This window comes from Astyanax mexicanus, chromosome 16, assembly GCF_023375975.1.
Source record: "Astyanax mexicanus isolate ESR-SI-001 chromosome 16, AstMex3_surface, whole genome shotgun sequence".
NCBI lineage: Eukaryota > Metazoa > Chordata > Actinopteri > Characiformes > Acestrorhamphidae > Astyanax > Astyanax mexicanus.
The window spans coordinates 22654207-22677226 of record NC_064423.1 but is presented as its reverse complement, the minus strand read 5'-3'; the positions used below and the strand labels follow the sequence as shown (position 1 = coordinate 22677226).

General features: G+C 38.7%; 1 protein-coding gene across 1 annotated transcript in view; it reads left to right on the top strand.

Annotated features, from left to right (window-relative positions):
• ssbp4 (single stranded DNA binding protein 4) overlaps window positions 1-23020 on the top strand; it is a 95799-nt gene that overhangs the window by 25617 nt on the left and 47162 nt on the right. Inside the window, exon 4 of the mRNA XM_015601289.3 lies at window positions 3737-3821. Within this exon, the coding sequence (XP_015456775.1) occupies window positions 3737-3821 (85 nt within the window). The remainder of the gene's footprint in view (window positions 1-3736; window positions 3822-23020) is intronic.

The following is a 23020-nucleotide window of genomic DNA, read 5'->3' as shown; positions in this document are numbered from 1 at the left end:
GTTTTAATCGCTTTTGTCACTGAGTCACTCTCTCAATCCCTCCCTCACTCACTCAGTCTGGCCCTGTCTATACATATGTCTATGTTTTGGTCTAAAAACTAAAAAATGCATTACAAAGTGGACAATTTTTAAATCCCTGTTTTCTGTATTTTTGTTTATACAGGGAAACATATCTTTATAAAAACGTTAAAGTTTGTACTTGTCCGTCATGTGTCCGCAACTTTGCATCACTCCTCAGCTTAAACCCTAAAGGCGAAAATGTGTGGGCGGGAACATGATGCTTGGCGGACCAATCACAGCTGCTGCTGTTGGCATTACATAGTTAAATTTCAGGGTAGATGTGGCTTAATTTACGCTGTAGGATACGCAGCAACATGTTAGGGTTTATATAAGATATATTATAGGTTTGATACAGAAGTATAAATTGCCCTTTAATGCCTCCCTAGTCCCTATATAATAAAGTATATAAGGCACAAAGCTATAGTGTTTTGATTTAAGAATAACAATACACATTAAATACACGTTTATTATACAGCATATCATGCTCTGTTCAGATTAAAATCCATAATTTATTCACATGCATAGTGCACTACATAGTGAGTAGTGTGTAATTTGGGATTAAACCTAAAAAGCCCAGGAAAAGGAAATGGAAATGTGTTTTTTTAAATAGCCTTGGAACTTGCTTTCTCATTCACATACTCCTCATTCTTTTAAATATTATGTAATTTTTGTTTATTTTATTTGTATAATTGTGTACAAATGTTGTGTTAAAGCATTTTGTGGCCAATAACAGTAACCAGTACCTAACTGTGACTGATACTGGTTTCCACTAGCGGGCAGTATACCTACCAGTTCTCCCTGTGGACTGTTTGAATTTAAGGTGTGAGGTGTGAGTTTTATGTAACGTTAATAGTGTCATGCCACAAAGGGTCGTTAGTTATAGTTATATATAATATATATATATCAAAGCAGCTTACAGCACGCAAGCATCAGCCTCATTCTAACAATATGGATAACTTTAATAAACAAGAAAATAAATGAAGTGCACAATGTGTATTTAATCAGAATTATTATATATGTTGGTGAGTTCTGTTTTTTTGTATGTTTTACATAAAGAAGACACTCAAAAGCAAAGCCAGTCTAAATGCCTGTTTTTGCCTGGGAAGCAAAAAATTCAGCAGCAAAACCAATGAATAGTTTCAGGGTTTTTTCAGACAGTGGAACCTGTTTGATTTCATGCTCAGTGAGAGACTGAGAGACTGGATCCACTTATAAGCTTTAGCTTTTTAAAAGTACCAATAAATTTAAACCCTTCTAACAAATATACCAACCCTTTCTCCCTTTTCTGTTATTTTTTCTTTATTTTACATTTGGACTTTTTTTTAACATAAAGACCTAAAACAGGCTTTATATGGATTTTTATTTTTTTCATTAATCAACACACTTAAAATACAACACTGACTATAGTACAACAAATGGTTAATACATGTTTATTTTTATTTTTTTTCTGAAATGAACAGTACTAAAAGTTTATCCTACTTTTGTAGCATCAGGAGAATTTTTTCATTCTGTCCAGGAAATACCTTCTACTGGATTTTTTATCTGCACAAAAAAGTCCTATTTATTCAGTTCTTTTCTACAAGGTGTAAACATCTGAAAAGAATGGAAGAAGATCTGAGAAGATGTTTATATTCACTACTGATAATACAGTGTGTTTTAGTGTGTGGCAAAGACAAAAAACGAGGAATTAAATTACGGATTAAATTATGTCATCATTGCCTAAATTATGTAATTACCTAAAATGTTGGTCTGCTCATTAAATTACTCATTTATTAGTGGGCAATATATCACCCACATGCAGCTCTGAAAAATAATTAAAAGATAACTTCAGTTTCTGAATCAGTTTCTCTGATTTTGCTATTTATATGTATATGTTTGAGTAAAATGAACATTGTTGTTTTATTCTGTAAACTACCGATTTCTCTGTTTATTTGCAGAAAATGAGAAATTGCTGAAATAACAAAAAAGGTGCAAATAATGCAAAGAAAACCAATTCATATTCATAAAGATTTTAGAGTTCAGAAATCAGTATTTGGTGAATAAAACCCTGGTTTTCTGAATCTTGGCATGTGCTCCTCCACCAGTCTTACGTACTGCTTTTGGATAAATTTCTGCAACTTCTGGTGCAAAAGTTCAAGGAGTTCAGCTTGGTTTGATGGCTTGTGATCATCCATCTTCCTCTTCATTATATTCCAGAGGTTTTCAATTTGGTAAAATCAATGAAACTTATTTTTTTAAGTGGTCTCTTATTTATTTTTCCAGAGCTGTATATCATTAGTATGTTCTTTTTATTTGAAATTGTTCCATTTATTTTCTATTTCCAGGTTTACCCTGTGTTATTCCTTTTCCATGCTATTGTGGTCCTGTCCACTATAGGGGTCTATGGCCTGTGCACATTTACTGCTGCGGCTGCTCATCTGCTCTTCCGCTCGGCAGTTTTGCGGTTTTGTAGTCTGATGAGCATAATGTTGTTTAACCTTGCTTTCATATTCCGCTCATAAACGCGGGCTTTGATTTATGGAACCTGTCACGAGTTGTCCTTTCGGCCATGCTTACAAACACAAACAAGCCAGGCTCTTTCTACTCAACAGCAAGAATGGGGGGTGAAATGAACCTGCTTAGCCCGATCGACCTGTCGCTTTACTGCGAGCTCTTACAGTTTTTGCCCTTTTTGCAGTCTGTCACATCAACTGTAAACCAACCCCCTCCTCCCCAACATTAAGAACAGTGGTCTAATTTTGTCACGTCAGCAGGAAGGACATATGGCCCCCCCCAAAAAAACTGCTGCTCGGAAAGATGAAACATCTCTGACTCGTTCTCTGGAGCCCCTGGTTCAGCAGCTTTTCTGAAGCATCTATTAAATCAATGTCTAAAGAGCGAGAGTGAGAGCAATTTATCGCGGACCTGTTTAACAGGTATTTCATTTCAATGAAGTAATTAACGGCACGTTTAGAGTGAAACCTGCTCCCGTCTACAGCCTTTAAGCACAGTAGTCTCTTAATTAACAAATATCATGCTTAATTGATCAGTCACCTGCAGGGCGCACCAGGCAGGCTGGGGAGCGCAAGGAGAGTGGCCGATTCTAAATGAACGCTCTACATGAAAGCTCTTGAGCTGCAGTGGACAGAAGAGTCAGATGTCTGACCCAGAGGCTTATGGTTAGAGAAATAAATATGGCTGGAGTTTCAGTAGGAGAATGATTATTTGAATAAATATAGAGTGTAAAGCAGAGGTGTGCAGTTTCGGTTCTGAAGGATTGGCAGATTCCTGCACTGTTTTGTGTTGATCTTTCTCAAATTGTTTGACCCAATTACAGTGAAACAATGCATTAACACTCATATCACCCATTAAGCAACAGAAGCTGAAATGATAGTCGTGGCAGGCCTGCAACTACATTATGTTACTTTGGTGAAGCAGGCAGAACAAGACTTGCAAGAACTGCATATAATCATATTTGTCATATTTGTGTAAAATCTTGTAAGCCTACATTCTTCTTTTACTTTAAGCGGTGCCTCTGAGTGTCTCTCTCAGCTTGTCCAGAAGTGCATGTTTGAGTCCCAGAGCAAGAAATTCCAATGAATAATCTACAGTGACCTACAGTACCCAAATTAGATTTCATAACTTTAACATTAATGTATGTCTCACTTGTTTTTTGTACATTTTTCTTTTTTTACAGTGTATTTTGGGATCTGTACTGTGCGGCCCCAGACCGACGGGAGACATGTGAACATTCCAGCGAGGCCAAGGCTTTCCATGACTATGTGAGTCCCGTACATGATTGTCTTCTCTCTTTCACTCTTGCAGTCGCTGGATTGTTTCAAACCTGAGACTTTACCATTGCTGGTCATTTTGTTGACTTATGCTTGTATGTTTGCTATGCAGAGATGGCTTATCTTTTGCACAGGGGGTTGTAGTATGTGTCATACTACAAGTGGCAAGTGGAAGCACAGTGGAAGCACCCTTAGGAGTCAAAAGTTATAGGCACCAAAATAAACATCTTGGTGTAATTTTATTCCAGATAATTCATTTGTAGCTTAGCAAAACAGATTCAAAAATTTTGCTTCTAAACATTGGTTCTGTCATTTGGAGATCACAAGTTAGACTGACAGCTGTCCGTAGTCAGAAGTCAAAGACTTGGTATTGTTCCATCTTTTCCCATATTAGATAATCGTTGTTGCTCTTTTGTTACCTGACTGCAGTATCGTTAAGTGTGTTGAACTGTGTAATTATGTTTAGTTTGCAACTGTTCAAAAAGATGTGGTTGATTAGCTTTACATGTCTTAGAGGAAGCAATGCTTCTTGAGATGCAAACATTGTTAGGCTATTTATTGGCCAAAATATCTGTTATCTAGTATATCTGGCAACATACAGAACATTATAGAAGCCCTGCAGGATGATGCATTAACAAGTCTGCATTAACCTGTAGTGATTGATGCTCTGCTCTTGACTGTTATCAGCAGTTGACTGATGAAAGTGCTGAAAGATGATTGGTGAACAGCATTGGTACCAATGCTGTGTTTGAATATAGTATAGTTAGTGTGCTCAATAACTTTAGACTTCAAAGGGTTAATTAAAGGTTATTGCTTGGTTCTTGGTTCTGGTTGCCTTTTTGGATTGATGGGTGGTAGGTAGACCTTTGTTGTCTTGGCTTGTGTTGAGAAGGTGGTTTGTTTGCATGTAAAGCTCCACCTAGATGCGGTTTCTGTCTCATTTAGGTTCCATGATGTTGCTTCTGCCTAGTCTACCCATAATCTTACATAGAGGCTAGCCCTCTGGTTAGCACTCTGGTTAGCACTCTGACCTTTTAGCACTCTGACCCCTTCATCTGCAGTGACCAGTCGCGTCCAACTGTGGAAGCACATGTGGAGAAATCCTGAGCAGTTCATGCCCACTGAAGAACGCTCTTTGTTGACGCAGCTTTCCGAGTGCAAATGACCATGTTAATGTTGCCGCAAAGGGTGACCCCCCTCCTTCTCCTCCTCAACTCCACCACTCAGGCCTCAGCGGTTTGAGAGTTAGCGCTTTGCTATCTGCCGTTCATTGGCCGCTGTGGGATTCTCCCTCGCCCCAGCTCTGTTTTCTTTGGCAGAAGTTTAGCGTTGCATATAAATTGTGCGAATATCTTTTATCCACCACATTAACAGTGTTAAAACCTCGCCAATGCACTCTAGAGGTGGATTATGTGTCACACAGAATAATAAAGTGGCTAAGATTTAGTGCTAACTGCTAACTCTGGAGCCTCACCTGGGCTGCTCTGTCTTGAGACTTGAAATGGATTATGATTCTATTCTTACCTCAGACATTTAATTTGCTGGGCTTGCCAGTGAGACACAGTTAGAAGTCCATGTCAGCTAACTGCCAAAGTTTCAACAGATTTGACTTTGTGTGTGTGTGTGTGTGTCTGTGTGTCTGTGTGTGTATGCGTGTGCGCGCGCGCGCACTTGCGCCCCTGTGTGTGTATTGCCGCTATAAGATTAATTACATGGTTAATTAAACGCCATGCTTAATTAAACCAGACGTGTGTTCAATTAATCTATATGCCTAATCATTTTTAACTCGCCTCCCAGTGGACACCTGGGATTCTTGTGAATGGTCAGATCTGAGGACCCCTCCTGTGGCAGGTGGACCACCCATATTCATGCTGGATGTGATATTTGTTGTTCGCTTAGATAGCTTGTTTGAAATGTTTGGGGAGTGTGTGTGTAGGGGGTGTTGTAAGCAGACGGTGTCTCCGCTCTGCTCTACCAGACCTCTGGGACTTGGGTCAAGACAGAAAGGCTCAAATGTCCTGCCCCTGAGTTCCAGTGAGAGGATTAATGACCAGTTTCCCTTGACCTATGGCCTGTGTGAGGTTCAGAAGGTCAGGGTGTATCCGCCTGTGGCAGGTTGAGCAGAGTAGTTTGTTTTTGGTGTGAACTGCATCAACTTCTTGCTCTTTGCTGTGAGGTTCATCTGAAGATGTCTGGAATAAGATTACATTAGACTGTAGATGAGAACAGTTCAGTGAGTCTTTCCGTTCGGAATGATGTTTTCTTATGCAGTGGTCATATTGATGATTTTACATTTACTTAAATCTAAAACTATAAAGCTTTGAAATAGTTAACAGCTTTACTGCTGCTGTAATATTTAACAGTATTCATTCTCGCAGAGCTGCAGTGAAAACATGCAGACTGAGCAGTCATGTGAATAAAGCAACACATAGAGCTTGTGGCCACACAGCTGCAGCATCACTCTGATGTTTCAGTGGAGAGCACAGTTATATTAGTGTGAGTAGAGAGGCATCGGAGCCAGAATTAAAGTTACTTTTGCAAATTAACAAATAGACCAGAAATAGACACAAATGAAACAGTGCCTGACAAAAAAACATTCAAATTGAAAGCAAACAGTAACATCTTATATTTGTCTGCCTGTTTTAGATATTGTTGCTGCTACTTACTGTTGCTGCACATTCTTGATTTTTCTTTTAATTTTGTCAGAAATAATATTGGAGATAAATTATCTTGTATATTATGAGGAAAGTTTATTAACAGCTGTGAATGTCTTCGTCTTCATTGGTAGTTACAACTTTTAAAGTTATTTCTTGTTACGTTTTTCTACCGACGTAATTGTAACTGTAGCATGATGTACTTTTCGTTTTTAAATGACATTTTTTAAGTGTTGGAATATTTTGTTGCTGTTTAGATCTATTTTAAAAGGATTTAAGCATTCAAATTGTTCTTTTTGCTGTCATGCTTCTATATGTTTTTTTTTTGAGAGCGTGAGAAATATTGGTTAATTGGACTCAAGGAGACTCCAGAAAAAAACAAAAACCCTGACATATTGCGTCTCCTGAAACTTTCTTGAAGTGCTGTGAAACTGTATTCATGCCAGATCGCCCACCTCTCTCTTTGGCCCGGTGCCGATACCTGCTCTCAAATCTGTTCCATCAGTAGTGTTTTCTCTCTGCTGATTGTTTCAGGCTAATTCAATTTATATGCAGCCTTCATTCAGTGTCGGGGTGGTTGTGAGAGGACAGCCTGGGTCTATTTTGAGTGTTTTTGTGGACTCTGGGCTAATGTTGTGTGAAGAGTGTTATCGTGGAGGTTGTGATGAGCCGTGGTTTGGGGTGGGGGTGAAGGAGGAGGAGGAGAAGGCTGGAGTCCCCCAGGATGCTCCAGACCTCTCTCTGTCTGATTAACTTCAGCCCCGGAGTCCCTGCGGACCGGCCGCCCCATCAAGCCTGCTATCTCGGGCTAGGCTGATAACAGGGCCCATTCCCCAGTGTGTCAGTGGATCAGGGGCAGAAAAACAAGCAGGATCCCATGAGTCAAAACCTTCTCACTCCAGCAATATTGCCTTCTTCTTCTCTTCATTCAGAGCTTCCACACTGCTGCTGTTTTTTGTGGGGTAGAGGATTAAACGTTTTGTGTGTGTGTGTGTGTGTGTGTGTGTGTAAAGTCCTTTTTTTTACCTGGAGGCTTGTTTTAGTATTTTTATTTTCATGATTTTTCAATCTTCAACTGTGTTGGCCTGCCATTGGTCTTGATGTCTTGAGTTTTCCATGGATGCATGTTTCTTCTCCCTCTTCTCTCTTTTATTCATCCTCTCTCTCTCTTTTCTCTTTTCTCTGGCTTGTAAAATAGGCTCCGGAGGTCTTCCAGTTTGGGAAAGATAATGGGATATAATGTGCTAATCCTCAAATCTGGGGAATGGTTCATAGCTAATCGGAGGATTTTTATGGGATTGGGGTTCTGGCCGGGCCCCCAGAACCCGAGGGCCTGGCAGCACTGGTACAACCAAAATGCCCTCAAACATCCCCCCTCAGCCCATCCTTTAGTGTCAGAATGTTGAGTAGAATTACCTTAGCATAGCTAACAAAAGTTTGCGCTGACATTTTTATTGCATCTTAAAGCACATCTGGCCGGCGCATCTCGGCGGGTAGCTCCGAGTGGGACGCGAACAGCGCGCGCTGAAGACTTAGCGAGGGAGCAGAAGAGTTTGACCAGCGAAGCGAAGCTCTCTTTGTTTTGAACAGCATCCAGGGGTCTCGACGTGAGCATCTGGAGTTTATGTTAATATGACATCTGTACCCGCCGCTCGCCGCAGACTCTGGGACAGACAAGCTCGCCTCGCTTCAGCGTACTGCCAGAGCTTTTCCACAAGCCAGAGTACATGCAGTGGGCATTGTTGGTGAAACTGTACAAAATTCATGAACAGGTTTGCATGCAGTAAATGATGAACAATGCTTGTCTGGGTGTCGTCTTGGGCATCCTCGAAAATAAAGCAACAGGATGACGAGAAACAGTTCACTGCGTTTCCAAAAACACTTCTGATGCAGATGGAATTGATTGCATCTGAACCTGTGAAGAAAATGGAATTGGAATTGCAGACAGGTGGCATACAGTGGCAGAAAGTCACATATAGTGATGTGGAACAACTCGTATTTAAAGTCAGGCCGACTTGAAACAATACAGTAACAGATTACATGAATGAACTTGCATTGGACAACAATACATTAGTAAATGAGCTGTGGCTGAAATATACTGCTTAAATAATGTAGAAGATGTTTAGTCTGTGTTTCTCATTCTTAGTTCCTCATCTTAATTCCTCATCCTCAGGTTAGATCCCCCCTTATTTCTAAATGGAGGGAGACTTTAGACGATGGAGCGCTGAGCAATTGCTTTAACTTGAACTTGAACTGGATTTGCTTACAATGACTGAACAGGCAGTTAGACTGTAGGGCCACTCGAGAGTTGTGAAATCAATTACATATATTGTTGCAGAACAACTCAAATTCAAAGTCAGGCCAACTTGAAACAATAAATTGAGTCATTGCTTCCACTTGAACTTGAACGTGACCTCCTTACACTTGATGAACAAGCAGTAAGACTGTAAAGCCACTCGAGAACAGTGAAATTACACTACATATAAACACAAACAGAAATTTGAATGATTGATTTAAAATTGAACAAACCTCAAACTGCTTTGAGAGTAGAAACCAACGGGTTTATCGCTAAACAGATGTTGTCAGCAAAGTTTTCCCATCAGTTATTGCAGGTCTTGGGAGCATCTTGAGTGATACAACTCATGTCACGATGAAAACATGTCAAAAAACTGTTCTATATCTGCTAAATCATATTTATTCACATATTATATACCGTACATTATATAATATACTGTATGGCTGGACCCCAATTCTTTGCTAGTTACTTTAAAAGAGAAGAGGAAGAGTCAAAGAATGCTGTTTAGGAATTTAGGAAAAATTAACCAACTAAATTCCCCTTAGCTAATATCTTTAATATACTGATTAGTGTTTAGGCAATACAAGGGCACTACTTAGGGACTCTTTGAAATAAGGTTCAGCATTTGTTTCTCAGCTCTGGAGTGTTGCACTTCTATGGAATCGCTCAAAGAACTGTTTGCAGTAGCTTTATTTTGTAGTGTTTCCATGTCTATTATCTATTCAGACCCCCAGGGCAGCAAAGTTTTCTGGAACATTCTCTCCATATAAAATGAGAACCCTGCCAGATTTCTTCTGCTTCTCCCTACAGCACTTGAGCGGGGACTAAACGGGCGAGTAAAGTAGCATCTATTAAAGCTGGCATGTATGACGCTTGTTGTCTCTGTGTTATTGAGTATACAGAGGACACAGGTGTTGCTTGATGACAAGCTTATGAGGTAGTAAACCTGAAGTGGATGGGAGTGCGCCAGATGACTGTGTACTTAGTGGCCTGCTTCGCGCTCGGCGCTCAGGGTCGGCTAGTCGGAGAACAGGTGGTTGGGCGGCCGGAGCGTTTTTAAAATGGAAAGTGAATGTGAATCGCTCTTAGTGTTTCTCTGCTTTTGTTTTTAGTCCTTCCAGGTGGTGGCAATTTCTGAAGTGGCTTTGAAGACTTCTGTAACACTGTTTATACTTTCGCTCCCATCCTGTGCTTTTATTCTGTTTCACCCGACTGATTTTTCTTTTTCTTTTTACATGTACTGCATGATATCCTCTCAATCTTACTCTCACTCTCTCTCTCTCTCTGTTTCTCAGTCTGAAATATGTGCTTTTATTCCCTATGTTCACTTCTTCTTCCTGTCACTTATATACTCTCTCCCTTTCCCTCCACTCGTGTTCTCCTGTGGGTGCTCCTTGCCGTCTGCTCTGTTTGGTGGTAAAATATGTTTTGTTTGTTTATTTGTGTTTGCGTTGATGTGGGACGTGATCAGAATGCCAGAGGAGCGCCCCTTTGTGGGAATGCTAAATAAAACATGTCATTTGCTCGAAGCTGACTGTTTAATTGTCTGTATGACAATAATAATCATATGATACGAGCATGGCAGCACCACATGATTTATAGTGAGAAATCATTTTACTATTGTTTGTTTGTGTACTTCAGGAGTTGAAATGCACTAGGGCAGTTATAGGACAAAACAGATTCAAACCCTGTAGAATAAAAAATATACTAAGTATGTTAGATAGCAATGTTACCTCTAAGATTTTGATTTAGCAGTGACACTTTTCAAAATTCCATCAGGGAAAGCCAATAAATGGCAGGTTCAAGTTCATTTTTACACTCTACTCCCACAGCATCATTCATTGGGCAGGGTGTCTGTTATATATAGTATATATAGTATAATATCTCTAAAGAAACTGGCTGTATTTGTTTGTTTACCAAAAGACTAGCTGCTTTTCTCTGTGTAGATTGCTTTTCTCTGTGTCACATGGAATCCACCATGGCTTTCTGTGGTATTAATATGGCTTAAAATTAATGTAGTTTTTTCAAATAAAAAAGTTTCATGACATTTCATAATATTCTGAAGCACCAATGGCAATAATTGAAAAAAATAAAAATAAAAGTCCAGACCAAGGTTGTTTGGTTTAGTTTTCAATTTGCAATTTAGTGAGCACAAAAAAAATCCCAGAAAAAAAGAAAGAACCATTTGGTTTCCACTAAACTGCTTATATTTCAACATTTCTACCAGCAGCGCCAACTTTAAAAGGACTATTTGAGACTACTTTTAATTAGCCAAATTAACACACTTGTGGTCCGTTATGTGCATCTTTAGAAATGAACGCAACACATGCAAAGTGTGCCTTTGAATATTAAAAGTTTGCTTATCATTTGCTTAATTTATGATGACCTTGGGTCAAACAGGTTTACGCTTTGCATTTCTAGCTGCTATTCAGAGTCGTCTCGTAAATATGCGACTGCTCCAGCAAGCTCACCATCTACACATCCATCATGGCTAATTACGAATTGTGAAGGTCAGACACGAGCAGTTTGCTTTGTTTAGAACCCAGCTGGAAGCATTTTGTAAATATAAAAGAGCAGAATGTTCCTTAAGTACTGTTTCTACTCCCATAAACCCAGTTGGAGTGATCAAATGAATAATTGGTGCCCTGTGTGGGGGAGATCGCGCAGAAGAGTGGTGTCAGTTCATGGGGTCATCAGCTTTGGTTCAGGTGTAACCATGGCCTTGGCTTCCTGTCAGAATTCACACAATTACAAGCCCCTTTCACTGATGCTGTTTGATCTGAACTCCCCTCCTGCTTTGAAGTTGGCGGGGCGGCCCTGGTCCAGCCACGAACAGACACCATTGTGAAAAATCCCGCTGCCTCCAGAAATTGGCATAAATTACCGCCATTACTCAAATAATGCTGCTGCTTCTGCTTTTCAGGCTACTTTCCGCAGGCTGTGTTTCAGGCGCGACTTTTTTTTTGTGGCACAATTACCGCACTCTTTGGACGGCGGAGAGTGCAAAGGATGTGGCGTGCAATTTTGAAGTGCTTCGCAGTGTCGTGCCCACCCTGATTCGGGGTAATACCTCAGACGTCTCCCACCTGTCAGCCTGACACGGCGGGCAGGAGAATGGAAGTGAGGTGCTTTGAGAGAAAATGGATGTGATTGCGATTCATGAAGACAAGAATGACCGTTGTCAGGAATGATGAGGGAATTCCTGTGGGATGAAATAATAGACCTTTTGTTTGTCCTTTAGGTTGTTTCTTTAGTTAAACGAAGGACACAAGTGATTCCTCTGGCAGTGACAGTGCAAATATGAAGAGCGCAGCAATGTTTGTCTGGTTCTTAAATCAAAATGTGAACTTTCCTAGACTTGTAGTCTCTCTCTCTCTCTCTCTCTCTCTCTCTCTCTCTCTGTAGTGTGGGCAGCTGTGGTGTGTTGGCAGTGTTACGCTGGCAGGCTGTGTGGCTGGCACTTGGTACGTCTGCTGCTGCTAGGCCATTTGCTTCTGCTCTGCCAGAGAGGAGCGTGCTAGGCTGTGCTGCAATGCACTCAAGTACCAGCTGGGCAATGAAAATAAACCTGCCACTTTCAATATCAGGTGTTTGTGTGGGTGCTCTTTAAAACACTCATTGGGCTCAAGTGTCAACAGGAACGCCCATCGTTTCAACCAGAGTGAGAAATCTTACTCGGCTGAGACGCCTTTACACTTTTAGGACACTTTCCTCAACAGTTGAACCTTTAGAAAGCATTCTGCTGCTGTATTCTCTTTAAATGTAATTACAGAATTATAGAATGATTAGTGCCACAGTTACGTAATGACTTTGACAGTTACTGTACTGGCAGCTTCAGGAGTGCATCCTCTACTGTTTTACTTGGTCGGTTACTGTCCTGAAATGACACAAACTTAGCAAAACTTAGCATAAAGGATCAGTTTTTCTTCTCAGAAATAAGTTTATGTGCACGATTTTTCATCAGATTTAAATCATAATAAAATCTCTCCTGCTTACAAACACAACTGGAGTAAAGAGCGTTGGGATAATGGGCCCAGTAAATATTTGATTGATAATTTCCAAACAAGTCCCAAGTGTTGTCATTGATCACTTCTGAGCACATCAGTGGTTATGATGCTTACATGTTTTGAGCTTTTTAAAGTTAATTAGATCAGGGAGGTCAGTTATACTTAATTGTAAGTTAAAAAAAGTCCAAACCATGAAGTAAATAATTTTAAAGTCACTGAAATTGTTTACTTTAAACAGAATAATACTTTCTTTAGAACTAATGTTATTTAAATTGTATTATAATTATTATTATACATAGACTACTTAACTTTTGAATTTAGTAAACCAATATTTTTTTAAAAAGTAAGCTAATATTGAATTTAGTTAACTAAATTGTTATAAACAGTTACATATTTTATGTATATTAATTGATAGTGTGTCACATGTACCAAATTTTAAAATCAAGGCCCAGGTCCCTTAAACATATAACTTTTTTTTCACTGCCAATGCAGTGAAAAATGATATTATTTACAATCATGCAGTAAACTGTATGTGTTGTGCTCCTTATATTCTCTCTATGTCTTCAGTTCACAGGTTTGTTCACTTACTCAAACTGAATGTTGCTTTTCTCTGAGTGATTATTATGCGAGAATTATATTGTTCTAAATGAGGCCAAGTACTGTATCATTTTGTTGGTAATGTTCTTCATTTTACACTTGCGCTCTCTTCAACAGCGCCCCCCACCACCCCCACACACGCTCACCCCCCCGTCCTCATTGCTTTATAGCTACCCTGGGTATATTTACAGACAGTGAATTTAATGCCGAGTAATTATTATTTTTATACCATGTGCTTCCAGAGGCTTTCACTGGAAGGCAAAACAGCTCCCCACTGATCTGCGGATTGCCTCTGAGGCTGTGTTTGCACCTGGCTCCCTCTTACCTTGGCATCGCTGTTCACCACTATATCAAGCAATGGCGGTGCTTAGCTGATTACAAAGGGGCTCCGGATGTCCCCCACATTTATCACACACGTTCCCGTCTTTATTTACTTTTGTCGTGCTCTCGAGCAGTTCTTTAAGCTCGTTTTACTTTCATCCTTTATTTCTCTCCTCTCTCGCCAAGTTTTTTTTTCTCCAGCAGAGCAAATTATATTTTCCTGATAATTTAGTGTATGCATAGTGTTTCACATAAACACAATTAGTGGTAGAGATGGGCAGTATGTCATTATGAAAGTATAGGTATTGTGACTATTTTTCCAGCACTAAGTGTAGGTGAGGAGACCACATTAATGTAGATGGCAGTGTTTCACCCCTGTTTAGTGAGCATGTTACTGCCTACTTTTACATAGTAACAGTACAGGTGGAACTGGTAAAGGAATGCAGACTGCATCGTAGTTAGTTCTTTGAGAATTTCAGCAATCCCCAGTGCTGCAGTATGTTTTAAAGTTTGTATTGGTAATAAAGTGTAAAAACAGCTGATCTTCACTATACATAGTTGCTTCAAAGGTATATACATATATAATAAAGAATTTCCTTGATTTTACCAAATTGAAAACCCCTGGAATATAATCAAGAGGAAGATTGATAATCACAAGCCATCAAACCAAACTGAACTGCTTGAGTTCTTGCACCAGGAGTGGCATAAAGTTATCCAAAAGCAGTGTGTAAGACTGGGGGAGGAGAACATGCCAAGATGCATAATAACTGTAATTAAAAAACAGGGTTATTCCACCAAATATTACTTTTAATTAATTATACTTTTAAAACTTAATTAATAAAGAATACGTTGCATTTATTTGCATTATTTGAGATCTGAATGCTCTGCATCATTTTTTGTTATTTCAGCCATTTCTCATGTTCTAAAAATAAATGCTTTAAATGACAATATTTTTATTTGGAATTTAGAAGAAATGTTGTCCGTGGTTCATAGAATAAAACAACAATGTTCATTTTACCCAAACATGTACCTATAAATAGTAAAATTAAAGAAACTGATTCAGGAACTGAAGTGGTCTCTTAATTTATTTTTTCTACATTGTGAATGAATACTGAAATCCAGACTTTAAAGGAACACATAATGAATCATGTAGTAACTTAAAAGTGTTAAACAAACCAAGAGATTTCTGAGGCTGGTAACTCTGATGAACTTATCCCGTGCAACAGAGGTAGCTCTTGGCCTTGGTCCTGATGATCCTGATGAGAGCCAGTTCTATCAAAATATTTCTGATGGTATTTAAGGATATTTTTTTACTGACATTTTTCGGATTGACTGATCGTCAAGTGTTAAATGTGTCTTGCGAGACTTATACACAAGTAACCAAAACAAATCTGCTTGTGTGAGCTGCTGTAATCACACACACACACACACACACACACACACTTGCGTCTCTGTATCTGCTGACTTTAACATGTTTTTCCATGTTCTGTTAATTGCGCGGTACGCTGAGCCTTGTGTTCCCGCTCACACATTCTCACCTTTGTGGTTTAAACTGCAGAGTGACACGAAATCGTGGACACGTGCCGAGGCAGCGTGTTTTGAGATTTGGCCATAGGTTGCCAGGTCTGTGTAGAACCCTTAAGGGGGTCAGAACCCTCACTTGGGGAATCCTGCCTATAGTTCTAAGGTCTGAAGAGACTCATGTGATATCATACAGGAGAGAGGTTGTTGGGTTTATGGTAAAACCAGCTGCAGTACTGTTCTGTCTTTTACTGCATATGATGAACAGAGCACACATAATTTATAATCAGGGTAAAACTTGATTGCAAGGGTGATTACTTAGAAAATATAAAAAAAAATTCAATCAATAAAATATTTTTTTTAAAGTTTGAAAACAAATTAGCGTTAAAATCTTGTCTCATTCCCATTGAAGCCAGATATGGGCGTCTCATCACACCCCTACTGGCTACACCAATAGTATGACAGTGAGTGACTCGAAGGCTCTGAATTCCCAGGATCCCACACTTCGGAATGCAAGTGTCTCTTTGTAGTAACCGCTGCTTAAGAACATCGTTTTCTTTGATAAGACTTTTGAGTTCAATCTCAAACACAGTGACACAGATCAGCTTCTCTCCAGGCCAGTTTCCTGGACATAGGTTAAGCTCTTCTGGCTGTGTAACATAGTCCAGAACTAGGCTAAATCTCTTTCTGAATAACCTTCTTGGTGAAAATCTGTCTATTTGACCCCAAATGCTTCTGGTGTGTAGTAGTAAGCTTTCTGAACTGAGCTGCACTGCGTACACTGTACTCTGTTACTATTAACAGTTATAAATATAGGTCAGTGTGTACAAACTGAAGTGACCTGGCATACATATGATATTTTATATGGTTGCTGTCATAAAAAAGGGTCATATTAAGTGCACCATTTGCATTTGCATTGATTTGATTGTCAAGAAAAAATCACACATAGTAGAGAACTAGAACAGCTGGTGTTTGTTAAAAAAATAAGAGATTTCTAAAGAGATTTTCTTAAATACATATATACCGTGAGTATTAGGTTACAGTTGAGTGTGTGTACAGTATAAGCCGTGTGTCATCGTGTTGTCTGCACTGGCGCAACTGCATGCAAAGGCCGTTCGCTTATCTGCTGTCATAACAGAAATCTGAGGCAGTGGAGGAAGCGGGAGGGACGAGCAGCTGACCTGGTTTTGGGGGGCCGTGAAGGCAGGCAGTGCTGATGATGGAGGGGTTTGTAATCCCAGGAATGGGTGGCCAGATTAGAGGCAGCTCCATATTGTCAGAGGAGAGGTGGAGGCTGCACTAAAAGGCACAGCTCAGGCCCGTCCTCAGGGGAAGAGGACTTTTTATTTATTTATCTCTCCTGCCATTTATGTATTCCTATATATTTATATATTTATTTACATGCATATTGGATTGGAGTGAGAGAGAGGCATGTGCAGTTTGTTTGCACTATTTTATACAGTCCTTTACATGTAATTATACAGCTCTGAACAAAAAAAAAGAGACCACTTAAAATTGATGAGTTTCTTCAATTTTACCAAATTGAAAACCTCTGGAATATAATCAAGAAAAAAAAGGATTATCACAAGCCATCAAACCAAACTGAACTGCTCGGATTTGTGGACCAGGAGTGGTATAAATTATCCCAAAGCAGTGTGTAAGACTGGTGGAGAAGAACATACTAAGATGTATGAAAACTGTGATTAAAAAAAAAAAAACAGGGTTATTCCACCAAATATTGATTTCTGACCTCTTAATGAATTTATTAATTTTAACTTGTTTTCTTTGCATTATTTAAGGTCTGAAAGCTCTGCATCTTTTTTGTTATTTCAGCCATTTTTCATTTTCTGCAAATAAATGCTCTAAATGAATATTTGTATTTGGAATTTGAGAAAAAAGTTGTCTGTAGTTTATAGAATAAAACAACAATGTTCATTTTACTTAAACATATACCTATAAATAGCAAAATCAGAGAAACTGATTCAGAAACTAAAGTGGTCTCCTAACTTTTTTAGAGCTGTATCTGCATTATAGAATAATATTAAAGTCATCCGAACTGTGAAGAAAAACATATGGAATTGTTTAGTAAACAAAAAAAAGTGTTAAACAACTGCCACTCATTTCAGTGTAAATTATCTAAATGACTTTCTGTGGGCTTGATACAGCTTTAAATTAATACAGACAAATATTGACAAAACGCTGCATGGTGTGTAGTTGTGCACTGAGGAATTGAAGTGTGACCTAGCTTTATGTTACACATCCAACAGTAAAATCTTATTTATCTGTTCCTCTTTTTTACACTTACTACATGCCGCTTTTCAAATAAAAAGCCCTCTGCAAAGTTTTGCAATTGCGGCAGCGATAATTTAGAAAAATGTTACGGAAATGTAGCTGGTCATACTTACTTGATTTTTTTTAAAAGATCACCAATCATATTTCCATTCTGCTTGGCTGATGGTGTGTAAGAGATGCTGACTCATGGCTAACGCTGATACTGAACTGATATCCTGAGCCAATTCCATTCTCTTTCTTTTTCTGCCACGCTCTTAAACATTTCCCCTCCGTAATTTGTTGGTTAATTCGTTGTGAGGGGTTGCAGACTGGAAGCTGGAGAGTAAATGTTTGTTGGGGACTAAATGGCACCGTGCATAGGAGGTGCCCGCCCAAAATACAGGGTTTGACTGGGCCACAAATAGTGTTTAATTGGACTAATTAGTTTGAGCCTGTGACTGCCAAATCTGATTATTCAGCAACTGTATACACTAGGCTCTGTGTCAAAACATTGGTGTGAGTGGGGCTGATATGCTGAGCTTCCCAGGCGGTGGTTTATTTATCAAATTATCTATTGTATATTAGATGATATTGCCCTTTTTCAACAATAACAATGGATTAACAGCAGGAGGGCACACTGGGAGTTTTCAGTCGCATTTACAGACCGTATTTCCTAAATTTCCTTCGGGATTAATAAAGTATCTATCTATCTATCTATCTATCTATCTATCTATCTATCTATCTATCTATCTATCTATCTATCCATCTATCCATCTATCCATCTATCTGTATTGTACCTGTGAACAGTTTGGCGGCTTTCACTGCCGTTATGCTCTTAATGTCAGGGTGTACCTGAAAGTGTGTTGTGACCCTCAGAGAGGTGTGAAATTATTATAACCAATGTGGTGCTGTATCAATTCTGCCTGGTGAAGCATCTCGTTTATATAATCTGAAGGGCCGTATTCTGTGCTTTCCATTAGGAGACCAGGCTTTGTCCGGACACGGCGTCGCTTGGAAGCTCAAAAATAATTATCCACTATTCCGACCAGCCATGAAAAGTGTGGACACTCTTGATAAGAAAACAAAAGGAAAAGATTGACTTTCACTGTATATTTGACTTCACTTTCCCCATCCCTCTTTCTCTCTGTCTTTCACTCCTTTTCCCTCTCCCCCTCTCTCTCCTCTCACTCCATCTCTTCCCTGCTCCTCGCAAAAATCATTTCCATTTCTGAATTAATGAGATTCTGCTGAGCTGAGAAACAGAAAGGTCCTCTCTCTCTTTTTTTTCTCTCTCTCTCTCTATCTCTATCTATCTTTCACTGTCACTCTCTCACACTTTCTTTAACACTCACCCTGTCACTCCTTTCCCACATGCACACACTAATGGTTTCATATTGGGCTGAACTCAGATTTGCATACACACCACCCTCCCAAAGCGTTTCAGATGTTTACCCTAATTTTACTGGGTTTTTTTTGTTGATTTTTTTTTACATTATTTAAATCTAGCAGATATCCTTTACATTATATTTAAATATAATGATGAGTGCACCAATTGAAATGCTCCAAAATGATGATAATGTTTTTTTTTTTTTTTGCCTTTATAGAGATACAATTTTTGACAGTAACTTCATATTCTGATTGCTGTAGAACATCAGAGTTTGTCAATAATAAATATTCACATTCACTTGGGTAATAAAATAATAGTAAAACAAGAGTCAAGACCTAATTATTTAAAATAATTTTTTAAATGATTTTGTCTCTGTAACCAGCCAGTAATCACATAGAATAAAATGTGATGTAATGTTTTTATTAATCTATGAGCCTTAATATGAACATCAGCTAAAATATATTAGAGATTATATAAATTTTCTCAGTCTGTTTTCGCGCATGCACAGACATCTGAGACTACACAAGTCAGGAAATAAAAATACTCAATAAATATGAGTATTGAGCCAAAATCCAGTTCTCTTTATCAGATTTGTTTATGTGAGAAATACAAGCATGCTGTTTTTATGACTATTTTAATAATATAATAGCTACATTTATCGAATTACGAATGTATTTTTGAGTGTATGTAAATAACAAGACAATTTGCAGCTTTAGAATTATGTTTTTGCATCATTTACACAATTTCACAACAATTATGTCATTCCGTAGTGTACATACAACCCTGTACAACATAGAAAAGCTTAAAGAGCAAAGCTTTAAAAGCTTATATTCAATTAATATTTATACATCTGTGCTTTGAAAAATAGTGTGCTCAAATATAATGCGTCATACGTACACACACACACATACACACACACGCACACACACTGGCTAGATGGGCCTCATGGGTCAGGGCCTAGAATTGGGCCTAGTCACCATGGTAACACTGTGCGGTGTATGCAAAATACAAAAGAGCTTTGGGACTTGGAGGGTGTTAACCCCCTCCCTCCCTCCTTCCCTCCCTCTCTCCCAAATTTATCTCCATGAGTACACAAGCACACACTACACTACACAAGTCTGGACTTTCTACTTTTAATAACTTTCACTTTGCTCTACTAAAGTAAATATTAAAGTAAATGCAATTAAATAATTAATTATGCAGGTAAATATAACTAAAAAAAGCAAAGGATGCTCACCACTCACAAAACTGACCATCAAATTCTTAAAATCCACCCGTTTTCAGTTTATCAGTCTGATACCGTGCTGTCAGTTAAAGAAGATCCACCTGCACTCGTTCAGTCTATGCAGATTCTGACGTCTGAAGAAACAGCGGTTGCTCAATAATGTGTTAAGCAGCATTGATCAGCAGTGTTAAGTTCCCTTGGCCCGCTACTTTGGTTCTAAAATGAATCGATAATGTTGAACGGGGGTCTCGGTGATCAGGGGCTACGTGCTGCGTGCTGAGTCCACTCTCATCATCCGTCTTTGTTTGCCGTGCCGTCACTCGCTGTAATGGTCTCCATCAGAGAGAAGGGACATATGCTGGAGGTCAGAGGCTTATGAGGACCAACCAGCTCTACCAGCACTTCATTCTGAATAAACAACAACTGCGCTGGCGTTGGGTTGAGTTTTGCATACAACTATTCAGATCTGAGCGGGGGGTCACAGGGTGGAAATTTTAACATAATACATAAAAATATAATTAAGACTATAGAGTACAGGGGTATGATTTAATATATCGCAATATACAGCTCTGGAAAAAAAAGAGACCACTTTAAAATAATGTTTTTCCTTAAATTTTACCAAATTGAAAACCTTCGGAATATAATCAAGAGGATGATGGATGATCACGAGCCATCAAACCAAGCTGAACAGCTTGAATTTTTACACCTTTAAAGCATAAAGTTATCCAAAAGCAGTGTGGAGGAGAACATGCCAAGATGCATGAAAGCTGTGATTAAAAACCAGGGTTATTCCACCAAATATTGATTTCTGAAACTTTTAACTTAAAACTTTTTTTTCCATAGCTGTATTGTATCTCTGCAAGCAAGGTGACATATTGTGACTGTGTAAATCAAATTTGAGGAAAATAATCTTATTAAAAGTAAAAATAAAAACTTAAAGCTTATTTTCTGGGCAATGATCACAGGAAACTTGTTATTCTTGTGTATATTTGAGATCTAATGACAGAGTACAGCACTGCAATCTAGTGTTCGGTTTAAACTCAACACTAAATAAACCACTGTTTGACTCCAGTCTGCATATATAAACTAATAGAAGAATAAATTACATATACTGTGTTTTAAAAAATCAAAACAGAAATGCCTAGCAGAATATTGCAATACTTCGATATATATAATTTCCCACACACCTAGAACACTAGGCTAACAATTATTTTCATTTTAGATATTGACTCATTGACTTCAGTCTTTTTAAAAGCATAAATCAGAATCTCAAACCATAGCAATTACTTATGTTTGGTATAATACTAAAACATGTAGGCAACATGTTAGTTCACACATTAGTTCGGGAAGCTAATGTTAATACTAACAAGACCTGTATAATACCAGCATATTATATTAAGATTCAGCTGGAATTACTAACAAGGCTTATCTGTGACAGTGCAAACAGTGACAACCCTGGGCATAAAAAGTTGGATTTATTTGATTAGATTTGCCATAACACTTTTTCAACCAAATTGAGGTAAAAATTTACAGTCTTTAACTGTTTTTATTAGCTGTTTTAGCTATGTGTAGCTATGTGAGGATTTAAGCATGCAGTTAGCACAATGCTAACAGATGAATATAAGCTTCCCTTAGTCTTGGATTAGAAACAATGAAAAATTAAATATATGAACTCTAGGCACCAAACATGTCATGACTGAAAAAATTGTATACATTAAAAGTTTCAACAAACTATTGATTAAACTGTCATTATTTTCAAAGCTAACCAGTGTGAAGTAAATGTGTTGAAGGATTCATTTTATTAATATAAAAACATTCAAGTGGTAAAAACACTGAAAAGGTAGAGTGGAAACTCTCTGCAGAAAACAGTAATGAACTGCCTCTGCACTTTACAAAGGCAAACAGTGCACCATTGTCTTGTAGCGTAGTCTGGCCTTCATCAGGGAGCAGAGCACAAGGTGGAACATAGACATAAATATTCCAACATCAGGTAAAACAGACTGTCTGCTAAAGCTCCATTGACAAACCCGAGTTATTGTGCTACAGGAACTGTCTCCAGTGGGTTCTCTGTCAGTCTGCTTGTGTGGTTTGGTTTTTATGTTTCTTGGTTGTAGAGTGTCTACATTTGAATAATCGCATTTAAACCACTGTAAATCTGTGATGTCAAAGATTGTCAAAATGGCAACAATCCCACAAACACACTCAAAGCGGTTGGGCCTACAGCACAGCACAAGCATTACTGTGTATCCAATGTGGGAGCGCAGACTAAAGTGGGTTCAACAAGTAGCTGTTGGGCCATTTGGAAATTTTGCTTGGCGAGGAGGAGTGATAATGGTTTGCTGGGCATTAGTAAGGTGAGAAGCTGTTTATGGCTGCATCTGCTCTATTCTTTAGAGTTCTTGACACCAGCACTTAGCTTCGTTGGTTTGTAGCCAGCTCGGGCTCAATGGCATCACAACAAGCGCTGCAAACAGACTCAACAAACTGATCCAGAAGCTGAGCTCTGTTTTAGGACTGAAGCCGGATTCCCTGAAGGCTGTTGTGGAACAAAGGACAGACAGAATCTGAACAAACTGTTCGCAATTATGGACGATACTCTACACTACTGTAATGAAACAGAGTCTCTTTTCTGAGCTTTAGTGAGTAGAGGCTACAGTCTTGGGGGTACATTCAGAGACTGCTAGCATTTGAGAAGGTTCTTATTCTATAGATGTGCCTGAGGTGATGCTTGTTAGGAACATCTACATTTAAAGGAAGTTTGGTTAACAATGCTAAGATAGCTAAGATTGCTAAAAGCGAGTGAATAGAAAAGACAATAGAGAGCAATTAGCATCATGCGAATGGACTCGTGGGATTTCCATTCATTGTTAGCCACATTAGCATGCCTGGTGCAGTCATTGTTTTGCAGATT